The sequence below is a fragment of the Thamnophis sirtalis genome, unplaced genomic scaffold, assembly GCF_051295495.1.
Source record: "Thamnophis sirtalis isolate CommonGarterSnake01/CBP01778 unplaced genomic scaffold, rThaSir2_p1.2 scaffold_5, whole genome shotgun sequence".
NCBI lineage: Eukaryota > Metazoa > Chordata > Lepidosauria > Squamata > Natricidae > Thamnophis > Thamnophis sirtalis.
The window spans coordinates 72,435,484-72,449,483 of NW_028261385.1; the positions used below are offsets into that span (position 1 = coordinate 72,435,484).

General features: G+C 36.0%; 1 protein-coding gene across 3 annotated transcripts in view; it reads left to right on the top strand.

Moving 5' to 3' along the window:
• SMARCA2 (SWI/SNF related BAF chromatin remodeling complex subunit ATPase 2) overlaps nt 1-14,000 on the top strand; it is a 113,292-nt gene that overhangs the window by 61,393 nt on the left and 37,899 nt on the right. For all 3 annotated transcript variants that reach the window (XM_087716022.1, XM_087716021.1, XM_087716020.1), the window contains exons 16-23: nt 2,309-2,472; nt 4,659-4,725; nt 5,380-5,490; nt 8,451-8,693; nt 9,569-9,682; nt 10,740-10,847; nt 11,484-11,570; nt 13,031-13,077. In XM_087716022.1, the coding sequence (XP_087572148.1) occupies nt 2,309-2,472; nt 4,659-4,725; nt 5,380-5,490; nt 8,451-8,693; nt 9,569-9,682; nt 10,740-10,847; nt 11,484-11,570; nt 13,031-13,077 (941 nt within the window). The remainder of the gene's footprint in view (nt 1-2,308; nt 2,473-4,658; nt 4,726-5,379; nt 5,491-8,450; nt 8,694-9,568; nt 9,683-10,739; nt 10,848-11,483; nt 11,571-13,030; nt 13,078-14,000) is intronic.

Genomic DNA, 14,000 nt, shown 5'->3' on the forward strand with positions numbered 1-14,000 from the left:
TGGACTATTTCAGATTTTCAAAATCATTCTGTTTAGATATGGGATGATTCTTGAATTCTACCTTTGATTATTTTAGGACATACAATAAAAAGCGTACCTTCCTTTGTCCATTGTCTGGTCCATATTTTGAAGCATACCAGATTCTGGCCCTTTTTCCACTGAATTGTCCACATAAGTTTCAACTTTGATTGCTAGTAAGACTTCCTTTATTTATCAAGGTTTAAAAACTAGAACAGGGTTGAAAACATATAGCATTTGACAGTTCCTTGGAAAGCTGATAAGAGCTTCAGTGCCCATTCTTCTTACAGCGATGGTTGTATGAATTCATACTTCCGGACTAGTAGCATGCGAAAAATCATTGTGTGTATCAATATATATATCATATATATTTCAGCCCAGGTATCATGCCAAGTATGTTATGGACCAAGTTCAAGCTTATCCCAGTTCCTCTTTCTTGGATATCCATAGTCTTTGATTTGGTGCAGGTACAGCCTTCCATCCTTCCGAGTTGGGTAAAATGAGGACCTAAATTGTTGAGGGCAATATGCTGACTCTATAAACCACTTAGAGAGAGCTGTAAAGCACTATATAAGTCTAAGTGCTATTGCTATACAAGAAACATAGCCATGATTGCATATTCTATTGTAAGATTGAATTAATAGAATCTTGCAAATCTGAAAATATTTCTCCCGTCCTTTTCTTTTACTCTCTGGAAAACTAGGGAGGGTCCCTTCTGAAATGCCTTTGACGCCTCCTCTCCTTCTGTGGGCTGGGAAATCTTTATTCAATTGTCCAGCTTTTCCTCCAGTTTCCTAAGGCTGTTCTTGTAAACAAATATTTTACATTGATACCAGTGCTAATCTTTTGTTTAGCTAATTACATTTAAAAAAATAGTTTTCACCTATTGTTGAAGCAGCAGTTAATAAAGCCAGTGAGTAGCATTACTGCAGATTGGGCGCTACAGTTGCTCTATCTATCATAACTGTAATATCAAAAATAACAGAATTCAGATATTTACCAAGCCAAGGAAATGCTCCATTAGACTGCTATTATCAAGACTGAATATAAAACTCTTGTCTGGGATTTTCAGTGATTGATCTGGCAACATACTACATAATTGCATGATGGCATTCTCTTCATATTCACTTTGATGAATATAATCTGTCCCACTTGCTAAATTGTTCCAACTACATTTTGCTGTGTTTTCAGAGATAGAACGTTTATCACAAACCTTCAGATTGTGATGTAAAGTCAAAATCGGAATTGAATCTAAACAATAAAATAGACAGATAGGATATGTTAAAAGTGCACCACCTAAATTCACAGGCTCCCAGGCAGCCTTAGAACTCCTTGATGGCGCTCTTCCAAAAATGGTATTTTTTAGTCAGATGGGTGAGAAAAAATATGAAATGCATGAGGTATGATTACACGTACAGCATTTCAGTTAATTTTCATTAAATTTAAATGAATCAAATAGATAATAATTTTTTTTAATATTGGGTTTTTTTAAATGTCTCATTATCTGGTGTTCAGACTGGAAGTGGTATTTTTATCTACCATTCGAGTCCTACCAAATGACCTGGTATATCATTATCATTATCATTATTATTATTATTTGTCCCCTTTTGGAGAGCAGCTTCTAGCACATTATTCAAAATACCAAGTCTAGCTCTTGGTTTGAAAATGGCTTAGCTCTTCTGGGAAACATGAATGGAAAATCAAACTAGGGAAGGGAAGTATGATAGAACCTATTTTCTGAAGTCTGACTTTGCATTGGACATTGTTATTTTTTTAAATCCAGTTCATTTAGCTGCAGTGTTTTGCTGACTACTTCTACCAGTTAAATGTTAAATTAACTGTGTTTTATTGCAACACAGCAATATTGAATTAATTTATCATTCATAATTTATTTTCAAACAATACTCAGGACAGTTTCATTGTAATGTGCAAGTTGGTGATTAGGAAATGTACTTTATTGCTCTAAATGCTATCAAATAGATCTATAGCACTGTGAAAATATAAATTTGAAGCCTATACTGATTGCTAAAAACTTGAACTATGTCACAATATGAGCAGCATTAATATTTAACACTGCCTAAAACAGAGATTGGTTTTCAGAGCAAAAGAATATCACTACTACTACTTGAAATATATAGCAGCAGTTATTCTTGTATGGGAGATTTTTGATGCTTTCTTTATCATTAAGCTACTTAAGGTCAGCACCAAGGCACTCAACTTCAAAGCGGAGATGTTAAAATAAGAAAATATAACTGTTATGGATAACTGAGGGGATTTTATTGTATTTCAGGTCCAGGGCTTGGAATGGATGGTTTCCTTGTATAATAACAATTTGAATGGAATTTTAGCTGACGAAATGGGGCTAGGAAAGACCATACAGACAATAGCGCTCATCACTTACCTGATGGATCACAAAAGGCTTAATGGACCCTATCTCATCATTGTTCCCCTCTCGTAAGTAGGCAGATTCTTCCTAATGATATTTTCCTGTGATTGGTTCATTAACAACATGTACTTTTTTTCTTTACCTTTAATGACCAGATAAAGCACACACCAGGTGTATGCCGCCTGCATGTTACCGATTTAATCTTTGATTGTCTTTCCTTCCTTACATATGGATTCTATGAGATTGGAAACCAGATGGCTTAGAGGTATAAAAGGACGCAAATGACCAGCTGTCCGCAAGGAATATAAATCCTTCCAATTCCCCACTATCCTGTAAGAGCTGAAGAAGCTTATTGGATGAGAAGCAAAACGTCTTCAAAATAAAAACAAGGAAGTCCAGTTGCCTCCTGAAAAAGCACCTTTGGGACAGATGGCTTAGAGCAGTTGAAATTTACTGCATCTTTTAGTCACCCTAGCTAGCCCCTATTGTGATTCACAAGATGGAAAATATATTTCTTACCTGAGATTGGCTGCATAGGATGCCCTTTTAGATTCCAAAATGTCCTTCTTTGAGGATCCTCATATTCTTCTGGAGAGTTACTTAAATTTTTCGGCTTCCACCAGCCACAATTTTTGGATGTGCTGGAACTCCAGCTCTACAAATTCCCAGTTAACTTAGGCTGAATGAGAATTGTGGAATTGCAATGCTGCTCATTTGGTAATTGTGGTGATTATTGTTTTTCTTCCTTAACTAATCCATCTTTGTGGTTAATCCAGTGTTAGTATGAAATAGGTTTTGACAGAAACCCTGTTTTGCTTGGTTATCTTCTCCTGCAGTTAACTTTGAAAAGATTCTTGTTAAGGCTGGTGATTTTAATTGAAATCAGCTATGCCACTTTAAAGTCAGATATCTGTTTATACACGTGCTGCAGTATGTCTGCAGGTTTTGTTTTATAGCCTTCCCTGTCTCCCAAATCAAACGTATCAGCTCAGATTCTGCATCAGAGTAAATAACTTGTCAATGAACCATATTATGGTTTATTGAGGCTGCAGCAATTATATTATTGAACAGTTAGGGATACATTTCGTGTATCCATTGGTGGAGAGAAAGCAGTAGAATTGCAGATTAGCTGTCTTTGAAATAAAGAAATAAGAATATCAAGAAAGGTAAAATAAAAATTTCTTCCCAAGGCCTGACTCTGTTTTTTTTTTTTTTAACCTAATACATTTTCAAATTTCTTCATTTGTCAAAATACTTTTGAGCTTTGCATTAAATATGTGCTGATCTATTCCAGGCACATAGGAATACTTCTGGGGGTGTTAGTATATGTATTAAGACACCAGTTCATTCACTTTGATTTACTCATATGTTGACTATATAGCCATGATGGCAAACCTATGGCATGCGTGCCACAGGTGGCACACGGAGACATTTGTCAGGGTATGCGAAGACATGCCCTGTCAGCTGGCCAGCGCACATGTGTTTGCTCCTAGGACCGTTTTTCGCCCTCCGTTTTTCGCTGAAGGCTCCGGAGGGTGAAAAACAGACCTACAAGGAACCTGGAAGTCACTTGTAGGGGCAGTTTTCGCCCTCCGGAGGGAAGCTCCTGAGGCCTGCGTGGGGAAGGGGTGTTGTTTTCACCCTCCCCAGGCTCCTAGAAAGCCTCTGGAAAAAACTGCCGCATAAGTGGGGAGGGGGTCACTGGTCGCAGCATGCGCACATGGGGGGCACATAGCATGGGTGCGGAACACAGGCGCACGACACACACCCCCATGCTCCCCCTGCTTTTGGCATGGCAGCCAAAAAAGGCTTGCCATCACTGCTATATAGGATCAATGCACATTTTCTTGAAGTGTGAGTTGGGGTTTCTGCCTTTTAAAGAGAACTGGGAAGCAAGGATCTCAGCGTAAAAATACAATACTAATATATGTTATGTCATTGTTTCTTTCGGTTTTGTGAACAGGTCCTTAAAAGTGAAGTTGAAATTCAAAAATTCCACTAAAATCAGTTTGTTGGATACAGACTAGACAGGTTTATGTACACATGTAATAATTTTTTAAAAACATGGTCAAATTCTGATCTGAAACCCCAGGCAGCGCTTTTGATATGAGAGAGCAATCTACTGTTACAGTGAGGAGGTGCAACAGGTTTCATTTTGTTAAACATCTTGCATCTTGGAGATTAAAAATCAGGTTGCAGAATTTTATGTTTGATGCAGTTTTAATATACCGTGCAATCTTCATCTTTTATATAGGACTTTATCCAACTGGACATACGAATTTGACAAATGGGCCCCTTCCGTGGTGAAAATTTCTTACAAGGTTTGGATATTTTATATATGAATGTAAAGATGTAACTTCAGATTCACTGAGCAATTTTATTCACTTGTAAAGTATGGCCGTTTTATAGAACTCTGTCCCCTGATTTGTAATATCTCACAAGTACTTTCAGGAATTGAAATGTATAAGGAAATTGCGAAAACTGATTCCAATATGCTCTTTTCCAAGTAATCATGATCATAATTACAACACATTAGTATATTCTTTTAAAAATATAAATAATGTAGATACCAGATTGTAGCATGGCAATCTACCTATCTTGAATTAGTCCACAGCAGTTGGTGTTATAAAACAGGCTGGAAAGACAGGCATGAGATTGACTGCAGCATAAGACTGCTATCTGAGCAATGCTTTCCCAGTTGCTGTTTATCAACGGGGTATCATTTGCTGATGAAAAGATTCATTGAAGGGTTCTGTCAACGAAAGACAGTTTTTCCTCCTTGTAGCAGACCTATTGAATACATTTGTAAAGATTCAATCCACGTTTCTTTTTGTCTTTGGCTTCCTCTTGAATGGACTGGAAATATTAATAATATATTAGGAATTCTCTGCTGCCCTTCTTTAAAATCCACCTCACAACTATCCTTTTTTAGTGAATAACACCTTGATGTGTTTTTTTCTTTTCCTTTTTTTCAGGGTACACCTGCTATGCGCCGATCGCTTGTACCTCAGCTACGTAGTGGGAAATTTAACGTTCTTTTGACTACATATGAATACATCATAAAGGACAAACACATTCTTGCTAAGGTACTATTATATTTGGGGGTTTTCCGGATGGCTAGCTTTTTTCTTTTTCTTTTCTTGGCTTCCTCCACTCTCAGTTAGTAAGAATTATACCAACCCTGAAGGGTCCAGGTACAATATCCATAATCGCTATTGTCTTTAAAAGTTCTGTGTTTTTCTGAATTGCTTTTGCCTTCTCCCATCCCATTCACTGTCTCTGTTCCTGCTGAGTCCTTTCAGGATTGCTGGTGAGGGAAAAGATTTTGCTACCTGTGGATCCCATAAATTCCACACCGTTGCTCTTTGTCAAGCAGAATAGCCACCTCCTCATCCCTCTACTGAATCCCATTTACCTGGGAACCCTGCTATTCCATTTTTATCTGCAGCTCTTCTCCAGTTCTTTGTTTCTGAGCAGAGATGAATAGAGGGAAAGGAGGGAAAAGAGAATCGGGCTTTGTTAATGTTTTCCAGATGTGGAAAGATAACAGAGACCAGATTGAAATTTATACCGTTCATTTCATTTATGCACAAAAAATCTTTTGAATAGACACTAAAACATGGGAGTCCTTCTTTGGAAATTACTTCAGTACTTCCCAAAATTATTTTGTTAAAGTAAAGGTAATTAAATAATGGAATCCACTGTAATTGGTCACATCTCTCTTCAATTCTCTTTGCTGCATTTCCGAACATGTACATTTTTTAACGAGAGACATTCGCTTTAAGTAAGCTTCCAAAAATTTCAAGCTATTTTTTTCCCCTTTCTGAGACCCAGTATTGGCACTTTGAAAATAGGCTATCAGTGTACCCCACGAATACAGATATTTTTCAACGTACAAAAGTTCATTTAGTGAAAAGGTATGACATCACAGAAAAAAGTGACATGACCATTTTTCACACTTACGACGATTGCCACATCCTCATAGTCACATGATCAGAATTTGAATGCTTGGGAAGTGGTTCATATTTACGACAGTTATAATAGGATCATATGATTGTCTTTTGCGACCTTCTGACAAGCAAAGTCAATGGGGAAGGCAGCTTCATTTAATAACCATGTTACTCACCTAATGACTGCAGTGATTCATTTAACAAGGCTGGCAAGAAAAGTCATAAAATGGAGCAAAATTCACTTAATAACTATCTCACTTAGCAACAGAAATTTTGGGCTCAATTGTGGTCGTAAGTCGAGGGCTACCCGTAATCCTCTTTTTGCACTTCCTTCTCTTCATACATTTGCAATGGGGAGAAAATTGAGAGGCTCCCAATCCCCTCAAATCAGTTTTAAAAAAGTTTTTCCTGCCTGTTCAGTCGGTCGAATTTACTGTGGAAGATGGTAGTGCAGGTGAAGGGAGGGCTAAAAAGGTTGTCCTGAATTAAATATGTATGTTAATGGACACTTAAATCTTCTGATAATGATTTTCAAGATTTCTCAGTAAAATATTAAGGGGTATGGTTTCAACCATTCATTGACTCTGTTTCTTACTTCCTTACATTGTTCCTCTCCCCTTGCGAAGTGATAGTAAGAATAAATGGGCCAAGTTGCAGCCCGCTGTTCTATGAGGCTATACAGGGAACTAAAGTTTACTGGGTTGATACTTATTACCATATTTTTCAGAGTATAAGACGCTCCGAAGTATAAGACGCACCTAGCTTTTGGGGAGGAAAACAAATCTGCCTCTGCCTCCCAGCAATTTTCCTCCTTGCAACAAACAGCAAACAACACAGTAGATATATGCTGTTTGTGGTGTTACATTTCAGACTATACTTGTACAGATGCTGTTAAAATTGATGTGGCTTTCTGGAAGTATACATTATTCTCTGCTGTTTAAAAGAAAATACAACAGCTTCAGATCAAGCATTTATTTTAAAAGCTTCTTCATTTTGTTAAGTTGTCTAGAATAATAATAAAGCAGTCTTTAAAAATATCTAATAATTTGAACATCCTATAGGCATTTATAGTAATTGACTTACCTCCTTGCAGCAAACAGCCTGATTAGCACAGTGGGAAAAAACTTGCCTCTACCTCCCAGCAATTTACCTTGTGGAGCAAACAGCAAGTTTCACTTCCAATTTGGCCTCCCGATCATCAGCTGTTACAGGCTGCAGGGATTGCCCCTCTGTTTGCTGCAAAGAGGTAAATTGCTGGGAGGCAGAGGCCAAAGGGTGGGGGCCGGTGGGTGGGCGGGGCTACATGTGTACACGTACCTAAATTTTCACCCTCTTTTTTGGGGGGGGGGGAGATGTGTCTTATACTCCGAAAAATATGGTATATAGTTGAATGCATTAAATTGTATCAATTCACCTTCTGGAATTTTCTTTAAGTCATGAACTGCATTTTGTGCTTATATAAAAATGTTTAATTAAGGGTTCCGAAGCCAGAATTTTTTACTTTCTTTCATTATGAGTTTATACTACTGCACATATCCCTGTGGAATAGCATCCCCTTGCAAATTTGTATCCAAGCATTCTTTAAAAAACTGTTTTTTTCTCTCTTAGGCTTTAGTTAAAGGATTTAATTCTTAAGGGTTAACCTGGTTTAGGATGGTTGGATAGGCTCCTATGAGCTGTAACTAAGATTCTTGTTCCCTTGATTTTTTATTTTATGGATGTTGCTCATTTTTAATGGAGCTTTTCTTCTTTTAACTTTGTGAAGCCTCTCATAGTCCGAGTTGGACAGCCTAGAAATTTATGAATACATGAATAAAATAAAATAAAATCACACAATTTAGTTTACATTGTTCTATTATATAGGATTATATTAATCCAATATGCCCTTTGAAGGTGGGCGTTATGACGTATATTATGTGGTACACTTGATGTACTCCAATTTTAGTGGCTGTTTGTTAATATTGTGCAAAATATGTACTAATTATTGCATACTTTGAAATGAAGTGTGAGTTTTGAAGGCTTCAGTTGTATTTAATCGTAATGATTTCATAGGTTAGAACCTCAATAATTTACCAATTATTTCTGTATTTTCATAGATTCGGTGGAAATACATGATTGTAGATGAAGGTCATCGAATGAAGAACCATCACTGTAAGCTGACTCAGGTGCTAAATACTCATTATGTGGCACCAAGAAGGATTCTCTTGACTGGAACGCCATTACAGAACAAATTACCTGAACTTTGGGCTCTCCTTAATTTTCTCCTCCCAACAATTTTCAAGAGTTGCAGCACTTTTGAACAATGGTTCAATGCTCCTTTTGCCATGACTGGAGAAAGGGTACTGGGCAATTTATTTAAAAATGCTATAGTAACACGTTATATTAAATGGACAGTCTATTTTATAGCAACTGGTATATATTGATACATTGAACTTTTTAAATTAATGCACTTGTAATCTTTTAAATTGTATTAATATATAAGAAGGCTTAAAGAGTTTGTTGCATTGAAAAATAATGAAATATGAGGATGGGGTGAAGGTTTATTCTCTGAACTTGTGGGTTGGCTTCCGAATGTTGCATTACCAGGCTAGGTAATATCTTTAGCAGAGTTTAGGGGATGTCAGTGTTCTTCTGTTTATAAGGGCTTCGGTGTGGGTGAGTCAAGTGAGGATCTTGTAATGGGTTTTGTGATTGGTCAGCTGTGTGTCACCAGTGAGAGTCTTGTGATGGGGAAGCTACATCATGTGAGGATCATTGGGAGATCAAGTGCTGTTTGGCAGGGGGGGGGGGGCTTGCATGGGTTGTTTGACGGTTGATGCTGTCTCTGGTTGACTGTGCAATTGATTTGGATTCTGAGGAGTTCATAGGCTGGTTGTAGGTCAATGTGTCTGTTGATGGAATTGCTTGTGGAGTGCTTTGATGAACTCATGAGCATGATGGTGGTGGTGTGATTGATGATTTTTGTGTTGCTCCAATCGAACTGGTGTTGTTTGGTGTTGGTATGGATAGAGATTAAGGATTTGGGATCGTGGCATTTGACTGCCAGCCGGTATTTGTGGATCCTGGTTTTTAATTGACGTGATGTTTGTCCCACATAGAATTGGTTGCAATGGTTATAGTTGATTTTGTAGTACTATTGCAAAGAATGAAATATATAAGTACTGTTTTTAAAGTGCTTTTTTTCCTCTTTCCTCTTCTTAATCTTTTCATTTAGGTGGATTTAAATGAGGAGGAAACTATTCTGATTATTCGGCGTCTCCATAAAGTGCTAAGACCTTTCTTGTTAAGAAGGTTGAAGAAAGAGGTTGAATCTCAGTTACCAGAAAAGGTTTGTTAAGGGGAAGCTCTGTTGAATTATCTGTAGTAATAAATCCAGATTCCATATGATGCAAAATACCTCTGTCACAACTTATTCCACTCTGCCTGAAATTTCAGAAGGTTGAGCTTGGTTGTAAATCTTGCTTTATCTAACTATCAGTAATATCAGTAATGTAAAATAGGAAATAATTTAGAGCTATATACATCCATTTAAAAACAATATAGATGGTTCCTTGCTTAACAACAATAACTTGTTCAGTCACCATTTGAATTTATGAGGCTGCTGAATGAGGAAACTTAAAGCCGGTCCTCAAAAGTTGCAGCAAAATCAATGTGATGTCACTCCTAAGGATCACATGGCAATTATTTTATTCTTGTGCCATTGGTGATGGAATTCGTGGTCCCAATTCCTGTCATTAAAGGAGGATTATTTTTGAGTTCTTTGCTAGTTCAGTTTACCATGTCATAATTTGTTTTTGTGTGTGTGCATATGTATGTCTTTAGTGTATTATTACACATTTTCTATCAAACTTCCCTGTTGCCCTTTTAGCTGTGATCCATAACATAGTACTATTGACTATAATAATCTCAATCTTCCAAACATCAGCATCACTATTCCATTGACTGTATAGAAAATAATATACATTTTTAATAAAATATAAATAATTAACTTTTCGAATAAATAAGAGTAAAACAGATAGGATAGATCAGGAGATATGTTTGTGACGTAGCAAGAGAATTAACCTTTTCTGTATTATTCCCCCCCCGCCGTCCCCACAGTTGTTGAGAACCAGCATGATCCAGTTTTGCTAGTATTCTTATTTATAAGTGAATAGGTTGTTTTATAAATCCTTATATAAATATAATTTTAATACAGGGCTGTCAAACTCACGGGCCAGATGCGTCACACATTGGCCACACCCACCCCTGGTTTGGCAAAGGGGAAAAAGTCATGATATGTCACTTGACAATACCGTGACAATGCGAGTTTTACATGCCTGCTTGAATACATTTTAAAATTTATTATAAAGTTGCATTATTTAATATTTATTGTCTTTTTTTACAAGGTTGAATACGTGATAAAGTGTGATATGTCGGCCTTGCAGAAGATTCTGTATCGTCACATGCAAGCAAAGGGAATCCTTCTTACTGATGGCTCAGAGAAAGACAAGAAGGTGAGAAGTCTCTTGGCATGTCACATTCAAAACTCCCCTATACAAAAACAGTAATTCTAACAAATAACAAATGATTTGAGCCTTCTTGAGTATAACTAGCAAAAAAAAAAACATTACTAAAATAAAAAGTAGAATTCATTATATATGAGACCTAAATTGTTGCAAACAGATGGTGGATTAAAACAGAAATGGAGGGAATCTGTAATACTTTAAACTGAGGGCAACCAGCACTGTGAATAGAATAGTCATGAAGGTACTTTAGAATTTGGATTAAAAAATATCAAGCTTAAGTAATTGTCTGAAAAATATGTTTTAGAATATATTCCAAAACAGCCATGGGATTTTGGAAGAAGACACAGCTGCTTTAAAAGATTCATTAAAAGCAGCTGACTGCTGCTGTCACAAATACAGCATCTGTAAAATTCACCTATTTGGGAATGTCACAGAGTTATGTTGAGTGTTCCATTACTAAAAGTTTGTTACAAAGCATCCCTTTCAAAAGGCTCTAGATAATATATTAGAATAAGCATATATTATACTGTGAATATAGTAATATGGTAAATATGTCATATATTAAGTGAACAATGCTGTTTCAGATTTTATTAATTCATAACTACCTTTGTGTCACTCCCTCAGGGAAAAGGTGGAGCCAAAACACTCATGAATACCATCATGCAGCTGAGAAAAATATGCAATCACCCATATATGTTCCAACATATTGAGGTAAATTAATCTTATCATTTTATTCTACAAAGTTGTTATTCTCCCTTCATTTTTCTATTCTTTCAGTGAGATCTTTTGAAAACAGTTTCAACATAGATCAACTAAATGTTGGAATTTCTGGATTACTTGACATCAGAAAGTTTGTTTTTGATAATGAGTAATTAAATTACCTGCCTATCATCAAACGATTGACTTTTTCATATAGTCAAGAGAGTTTTGTCATCCTGACTGACATGAAATATTTTACACCTTTTTTTAATCACACGACTATGAAAATACCTCCATTGTGTTTGCAAATTCCACTGAGCAAGAATTGCTGGCTTATCCTAACTTACTGCTGGTGAGTTGCTGGTTGAATTTGTTCCTGCTTTGCACAGAGGTATATAATGAACAAGAAATTGTAAATGGAACTTCTGGTTTCCTTCTTGCTTCCCTGAAAGCTAGGATGTGTAATTCAATATGTTTTGATTTATTCCAGTTTTGAACCTTGATTCATTTGGGAGTAAGGAACTAGAAATCAAGGTTCAGTTATCAAACACAACTTGACATCTAACCAACAAAGAGCAGAAGTGAACAATCTGCATGTCCCCACACATTCACTTGCAGCAATGCAAGACAACCTAGCAATTGTATCTTAAAATTGTATTAGCACAATCATTAGAGTAGTTGGCAGCCATGGAAATAGAAGTTATAAATAAATAATTGGAAATAAATGCATAGTCAAGCAAATGCATGTCCAGTTATAAGTCATTAATTTTCTTTGAATCATACACTTAATTCATATGTTGTAAAATTGTTCATAGATTACCAAGGAAATGGTTAGTTGCAATCATTTAATTAATTACAGAACTGAAAAAGCTTCTTGGATGAGAAATGAAAGGTCTTCAAGGGAAAGCAAAGAAAATCCAGTTGCCTCTTGAAAAAGCACCTTTGGCATTTAATCAATTAGTTGCCCGTTATTTATTTAACTCATTACTTTAATGATTGCATATAGCTTGCCAGCTAATTTATGTAACTTAAGTATGCCTTTACACTTTTAAGGAAAATATAACTTCTGAAATCCATTCTTTTAAATAACATTAGAAATAGAAAGCTGAATTTATGCATTTAAGTGGTTCGTTTCTAGAGCTAAGCAAAGAATTCAAATGGTATTTCCCAATGTGAGCAATAAGTACAAGTACTCAGTTCAATTCAGAAGCTGGGGTTGTTGTTGTTTTTTTGCAGCAGCTGCTGCTGCTTTATAAGTTGATTCTCTGTGTGTTTATGTACTTCCCTTTGATTTACTGTTCATGTTTTTTGTTGGGTATGAAAGTGGAAGCCTCGCACGGGATGTGAATGTTTCTATTATTGGAAGAGATGTTTTGTACATGGTCCTATACATTGTAAAGCATTTCTTCTGATGGATTTTAGGGAATGTTTAATATGGAAAAGCTAAATAACTCACTGTTATCATTTTGCAGGAATCCTTTGCTGAGCATTTGGGTTATTCCAGTGGTGTTATCAATGGGTAATTTTTTTCACTTATTTATAGCCAACAGATGGGGTTATTTCAAATTAAAACATAAACCATTCAGAAAATACATTGGCATAAAAAATTAGAATAAGACATGATCTTGGCATGATAAAGCACTTCTAAAGCACCAAGTTAATATTATATTGATAAAAGAAATTGAACCGCCGAGAGTTGTTTAAGATGGGCAGCCATGTAAATCTTTAAATAAATGAATGAATGAAGTAAATAAAATTAATAATACCAAAAGAAGCATTTATATTAGAAAAAGTTATGTTATAAGACAAAAGTGAAATGCAAATCAGCTTAAGGGAAAACAAGTTATTAGAACTCTTAGCCAATTAAATATTTAGAAACAATAGTAATAGCAACAAAGTATCTCTTCTGGAGATACTGGGTGATCTATCAGTTAAGTGGAGGAAAATCTCAACTTTGCATGACTGCACATTAGATCCCTATTATATTTCTTTAGTTTCCAATGGAGACATACTGTATGTTTCACACTTTTCCCTGAAAGTAAAGGAAACTTTAAGGCACTGATTGACTGTTTCTGATTTTAAACATACAAAACTGTTTACAGCAATTAACACTACAAATTAAAAAAACATAAAAATAAAATAATACAATTAAAATTAAGAGAAGCTTAAAATCGGAATAAAAAAAAATCAAAATGCTACTCAATTCACATTTCAAATCTGGATGAAAGAGATGGATTTTCACTCATTTCCTAAATTGTGAGACATGCAGGGAGTCAAACATACACCCTGGGGACTACATTCCATAGTCTAGGGTTCACATTGGAAATTCCCTCTCCCACATGCTAGATAGCGCTGAAGTATTTTCAGAAAGGTTTGTTCTGCTGACCTATGCAGATTCACAGCAGGAGATAAAGTGAGATTAACTGCAGAGTATAAACTTAA